Source organism: Otolemur garnettii, unplaced genomic scaffold, assembly GCF_000181295.1.
Source record: "Otolemur garnettii isolate 467f Iridium unplaced genomic scaffold, OtoGar3 scaffold00389, whole genome shotgun sequence".
Taxonomy (NCBI): Eukaryota; Metazoa; Chordata; class Mammalia; order Primates; family Galagidae; genus Otolemur; species Otolemur garnettii.
The window spans coordinates 130,650-137,259 of NW_003852784.1; the positions used below are offsets into that span (position 1 = coordinate 130,650).

At 43.0% G+C, this 6,610-nt stretch overlaps 1 protein-coding gene across 1 annotated transcript in view; it reads left to right on the forward strand.

Moving 5' to 3' along the window:
- The window catches only part of LOC111722797 (protein ZNF738-like), a gene marked incomplete at its 3' end in the record, with an annotated part of 41,076 nt that overhangs the window by 12,125 nt on the left and 22,341 nt on the right, over positions 1-6,610 (forward strand). The window contains exons 2-3 of the mRNA XM_023509132.1: positions 4,278-4,404; positions 4,870-4,965. Coding sequence (XP_023364900.1) covers positions 4,278-4,404; positions 4,870-4,965 — 223 coding nt within the window. The remainder of the gene's footprint in view (positions 1-4,277; positions 4,405-4,869; positions 4,966-6,610) is intronic.

A 6,610-nucleotide genomic window follows, 5' to 3' on the forward strand; every position in this document is an offset into this window, starting at 1 on the left:
CAGCTCACAGCAACTTCAAACTCTCAGGCTCAAGTGATTCTCCTGCCTCAGCTTCCCAAGTAGCTGGGACCACAGGTGCCTGCCACAATGCCTGGCTATTTTTTTTGTTGCAGTTGGCATTGTTGTTTACCTGGCCCGAGCCAGGCTCGAACCCACCAGCCCTAGTGCATGTGGACTGCGCCCTACCCACTGAGCTGCGGGCGCCATTGCAATTTGCAATTTTTAAAAAAATTTTTAAAGAGATAGTCTCAATTTGTTGCCCTGGGTAGATTGCTGTGGTGTCACAGTTCACAGCAACCTCCACCTTTTGCGCTTAGGCTATTCTCTTGCCTCAGCCTCCGGAGTAGCTGGGACTACCGGCGTCTGTCACAAAGCCCAGCTATTTTTTTGTTGCATTTTGGCTGGGGCCAGGTTTCAACCCGCCACTGGTATGTAGGGCCAGTGCCCTACTCACTGAGCCACAGGCACCACCCCATTTGGCAATTTTTAATCAAGGTTTTTATTCACATACTACTTCCTTCTGTCCAGCTCTAAAAACTTTAAAGGGTCAGCAGACAATACCTTATATTTCAAGATTGTGGTGGGTGGTCTTCCCTGGAAATGGGTTTGTGTTGTTAAAAAAGTATTGGGCAGGGCAGTACCTGTGGCTCAAAGGAATAGGGCACCAGGCCCATATACCAGAGGTGGTGGGTTCAAACCCAGCCCTGGCCAAAAACTCCAAATAAAAAAAAATGTTGGGCATAAATAAATAAATAAATAAATACTATTGGCCAGCATGGTGGATTGCTTGAGGTCAGGAATTTGAAACCAACCTCAGCAGCAAGAGCCAGACCCCCATCTCTGGCCTCTGTAGTCCCAACTACTCAAGAGGCTGAGACAAGAAGATTGCTTGAGCCCAGGAGTTGGAGGTTGCTGTCAGCTATGACGGCCATGGCATTCTATGGAGGGTGAGAAAGTAAGACTCTGTCTCCAAAAAGATAAATAAAAGTGTTGTGCATAAGGGACTCTGTGCTGTGTTTATTTTCTCTAGCTGAGTGTTACAGTAGTCTAGGAGAAGTAACACCAGCAATATGTGAAATTGCTAAAGAAGCCACTTCCTACACCCTCTTAACCAGAAAATCTGAGGCAAACCCCGGGTTTACTCATCATCATTCCTGAATCCAAGCTCAACATACAAGAGTTGTTGGAAGAAAATGCAGTTTATTGGAGAGAAAGATGGGGAGATAGCTGAATAATGTTGGAAAAACCACCTCATGTTCCTCTGCTGACCAAAAGGTGGTGGAAGGGGAAAGGAGTTTGGGAAAGTATGTGCAGGAGCTTTCTATGTGTAGATCCCCTGGCTTATTGCAATGGTTTCTTGCCATCTGGCAGTCTGCTGGACCATAACAGAAATGGAGGTTAACTGCTCAGCATTTTTCTTCACTGGCAGTTCTGCAGTCTTGGTTCTTTGGTTAACTGCTAAACACTCATTCCTGAAATTCTTAAACAAGGACATAAATAGCCATTGTGAAAAAAACCTGACTGCTTCAAGATAGAGTAATTGCTGCTCTTGCAGGATCACATACTTAGAGGGTCCCAGGATACCGAATACCTTGGGTGCCTATTAAAGCCTGGGAGGTGATACTTACCTGAGTGGTTCTCAACCCAGGCTTCCAGGTAGGATTCCATGCCCAGTTTGAAGAAATGCCGTCATCTGTGATTCTGCCTTCTCATACATTCTGTTAGTCTGGGTTGTTTGATCCACATGATATTATTACCCCCATGTGATGCTAAAGTTAGGCCAGTGTCAAGCATGAGAGTTTTAAAATGTGTTGAGCCTTTTCTCCCAAGGGAGGTCACAGGGCCAGCCCTGCTTGTGCTTCCTGGGGACAGGACAGCACCACCACCATTACCTTGCCATAGATGAAATCGCTAGCAGAGAGGGCAATTGAGGGCAAGAAATATGAAAGTCACACTTTGGCCTTTATGTGAAAACTCCTTGTTTGTGATTGTGTCCTGTAATAAAGAACAGGATTCATTTCTTTTTTCAAGTTTTCTCAGCCTGTGGATGTGGTGGGAGTGGGTGAAGGGGTTGTGCTGATGCCCTTAAAGCCATATAATCAAGATGCAGGTGGAATATATATCCTGGTATCTCACCTGAGAAGGAAATCAAGGGCAGGCAGGGAAAAAGAAAAAACTGGTTGCCTCTCAGCTAAATGTGTCCTAATGCAGGGCTGTGACTGCCTTTTCTCCTGCAGTATCTCGCGTTTGGAAGTTGAAAACCTTTTCTTCTCTACTTGTGATGTTCCTGCCTCATGAACTTGTTTCAAATACTCTTTTGCCCTTTTCTTGTAATAGTGAAGAGGCTCTGAGAAATCCTTCTCCCCTGTGTATACAGCAGTGTCTGCTCTCCATTCTCTCCATCCCAATTCCCATATGACCTGGAGAATTTTCATCACAAATTTATGTCTATAAAAAATTACGTTCTGTAATTCTGCATATGTTCCCTTCGTGCCTATTTTAAATGGAAATAAGTAGATCCACATGTTTCCCGGTGTGGATGATGTTGGGTCATTGGATGTTAGCAAAGAAGGGGACTGTGTACTGTTCAGTTTCAGTCCAGAAGCTCCCTCAGTGCTGTGTAAAATAAGGTGACACGTGCAGTTTTACAGAAGATGGCATTTATGGCCTAAAGTAACTCAAAGTTCTCAAAATCAGAATTATTAGAAAAGCCTTCATTTCTAGGATGTTAAGGAGAGTTTTTAAAGATAGCATTAGAGATTGGGAGATAGGGCAGATATCTGTCCCTTTTTTTTTTGAGACAGAGTCTGAAGCTATCACTCTGGGTAGAGTGCGGTGGCATCACAGCTCAGAGCAACTTCCAACTCTTGGGCTTAAGTGATTCTCTTGCCTCATCCTCCCAAGTAGCTGGGACTGCAGGCGCTTGCCACAATGCCTGGCTATTTTTTGGTTGTAGTTATCATTGTTGCTTAGCAGGCCTGGGCTGGATTTGAGGCTAACAGCTCAGGTGTATATTGCTGGCACCCTTGCCGCTGAGCTTCAAGCGCCAAGCCTGTACTTAAAACTTTGAAAAAAAAATATTATTATATTTTAGAGCCTCAAACTGTCCCCCCGGGGTAAAGTGCTGTTGCATCACAGCTCACAGCAACCTCTAACTCCTGGGCTCAAGTGATTCTCCTGCCTCCGCCTTCCAAGTAGCTGGGACTACAGGTGCCCACCACAACGCCCAGCTATTTTTTGGTTGCAGCCATCATTGTTGTTTGCCAGGTCCAGGCTGAATTCGAACCTGCCACCTTAGGTATATGTGGCTGGCACCTTAGCCACTTGAGCCACGGGCACCAAGCCTTTTAACTGTTTTTTATCGGAATATGATTAAGTACAATGGGGAGAGTATCAACTCATGTGCACCTTCTGAGATTCTCTTTTTATACCTTGCTTGGGAAATAAAGGCTCTATTGGTTGTTTTCTGGGTCAACATTCAACTGGGATAAATCCAGTCTAATGTGTGATAAAATATTATCCTGGGACAGAAATATTGACATCCCTGTTGAGCTTGTTGGAAATTCAGAAATGAAGCTTCACCCAATATCTTCTGAATAAAAAACTGCATTTGAGGCTTAGCGCCAAAAGCACAGTGGTTACTTGCCAGCCACTGGCACCAAGCCTGGCTTGTTCGAGCCCGGTCCAGGCCAGCTAAACAGCAATGACAACTGCAACAAGAAAATAGCTGGGCATTGTGTTGGGTGCCTGGAGTCCCAGCTTCTTGGAAAGCTGAGAAAAAAGAATCTCTGAACCCAAAGAGGTGGACGTTGCTATGAGCTGTGATGCCATTGAACTCTACCGAGGGCAACATAGTGAGACTATGTCTCAAAAAACCCCACAAAAAACTGCATTTGACAAGATCTCCAGTTCATGTTTGCACACATTAAAATCTTAAGTCTTCCACTTAGCTCACCAGGATATTTTCACATAAGAAATACGCACAGCTTATAGTGTATGATGTAAGTAGGCGCAAGAATCCACATGCCCGTATTGGTGGCCTTATTTATGCATTGTAATGCATAAAGCAGTTTCTACACTGGAATCATGGATTTTATCCCATCCTTTTTCCTCAGCGTTAGAGAGCACATGAGGGAATATCTCTCTGCTATACTTAATAGATAATACCATTCCGTCATGTAAGTCAAAACAAGTTCCCACTTGCTCATTTATATAAAAATTAAATCTTCCCATGACATCATGGTAAATATTGTTCTTTTTAGTTTTTTTTTTTTCAGGCACCGTTGACATTCAGAGATGTGTCTATAGAATTCTCTATGGATGAGTGGGCCTACCTGGACCCTGCTCAGCAGAATTTGTATCGAGATGTCATGTTAGAGACCTACAGACACCTGGTCTTCCTAGGTGAGGATAACTTAAATATACAGTTCCTAATGTATACTAAGCATTTCATATTGTTTCTTTGTAGTTGGGTTGTGTGTAGATTCTTTGACTGCATTAGTTTCAGATTGTTGTTTCTAAGAAAAATGTAAGTTCTTGGTATAGAAAAGAAAATATTTCAGATGTTATCTTGGAATTAATCTTAGCCTTGAGTTGCTAAATATCCTTTCGTACATTGATGGTAATTCAAAAATGTTGCCCATACCTTTTAAGTCTAGTTTCTGGCCCTAAATTTTATTTCCGTAGTACTGGGTAGTGGAGCATTTTAAATACTTTTAAAATATTCTAAAGTTTCTGTCAGAAACCTCTACTTTTAGATTATTCTTGTAGGATCTGTAAAATGTTGTGTTCTCTACTCTATGAAGATACTAGATTGTTAACTGGTTAAGCCCAACAAGCGTCATGTTCTTTTTTTTTCTAATGAAACAGGGCTTGCTGTATCTAAGCCAGACCTCATCACCTGTCTGGAGCAAAGCAAAGAACCCTGGAAGGTGAAGACTCAGCAGACAGTAGTCAAGCACCCAGGTAGGTTAGAGTGAATGAAGCAGATAACACTGGTCAGAGGTCCAAATTGAAGGAGGAAACCAAACAATGCAACGTGATTAGGGAAGCTCAACTTAATTGGAAATAAGTTCTGGGAAGCCTGGGTTTCTTTCTCTTGTTGTTACATAAAGGCACCTCTGTTCTTGTTTTCATTTCCTTTATGTTTATTTTCTCATTGAGACAAAGTCTCACTGTGTTGCCATCAGACTATTGTGCCCTGGCATCAGCGTAGCACAGAACAATCTTAACCGTCTTGTTTCAAGTAAGTTTTCGGTCTCAGACTCTCAAGTAGCTGGGAGAACAGGTTTCTCCACAGGGCCTGGCTAATATTTTTACTATGTTTTAGTAGAATCAGAGTCTTGCTGTTGCTCAGGCTCAAACTCAGAAACTCCAGAAATCCTCTCACGTTGGCCTCTCAGGTTCTCGGTTTACATGTGTGAGCCACCATGCCTGGCCCTATTCTTCTTTTCAATTTTTTTGAAATTTGTTTGAAACAGAGTCTCACTTTGTCACACTGGGTTGAGTTTCGTGGTATCATAGAGCACAGCAACCTCAAACTTTCAGGCTCAAGGAATCCTCTTGCTTCAGCCACCCAAGTAGTTGGGACAACAGATGCCTGCCACAATGACCAGCTAGTTTTTGTTTTTAAGAGACGTAGTCTTGCTGTTGCTCAGACTGGACTCCTACTGATTGAGCTCAAGCAATTCACCTGCCTTGCCCTTCCAGAGTGCTAAAATTATAGGTGCCTGGCCTTTTCCTTTTAATTTCTAGAAGGCGTTTAGTTTTCAGGGATGTTCTTTCTAGTTTATGGTGAAAAGGAAAAACTTTCTATGGCTTATCCAGGACTGCAGACTCTGATGCTGTTTGATTGATTTTCAGAATAAAAACAATTTGTGTATTTTTGAGGATCTCTGAAACATTTTTTTAAAAACTTTCTTGAGTGACGCCTGTGGCTCAAAAGGGTAGGGCACTAGTCCCATATGCCGGAGGTGGTGGGTTAAAATCCAGCCCCGGCCAAAAATGCAAAAAAAAAAAAAAAAAAATCAGAAAATTTTTTTCTTTAGGCTCAGTGCCTGTGGCTCAAGCAGCTAAGCCACCAGCCACATACACTAGAGCTAGGGTTCGTTTGGATGCAGCCAGGCCTGCCAAACAACAATGGTAACTACAACCAAAAAATAGCTAGGCATTGTGGCGGGTGCCTATAGTCCCAGCCACTTGGGAAGCGGAGGCAGGAGAATCGCTTGAGCCCAGGAGTTGGAGGTTGCTGTGAGTTGTGATTCCTTGGCACTCTACCCAGGGTGACAGCTTGAGGCTCTGTCTCAAAAAAAATAATTTTCATTTTCTTTAAGCAGGTATAGTGACTCACTTCTACAGTGCTAGCAATCTTGAAGGATGAGGTGGGATGATCATTTGAGTTCAGGAGTATGTGACAAGCCTGAACAAAAGTGAGATCCTTTCACTACTGAAAATAAAAAACAATAGCTAGGCAGTGTGGTGGTTGACTGTATTCTCAGCTAAGGATTACGTCAACCTAGGAGTTTGAAGTTGTTGTGAGTTAACCTGATGCTATGGTACTTTAACCTGGGTAACAGAATGAAACTGTGTCTCAAAACAATTTCTTGGCTCG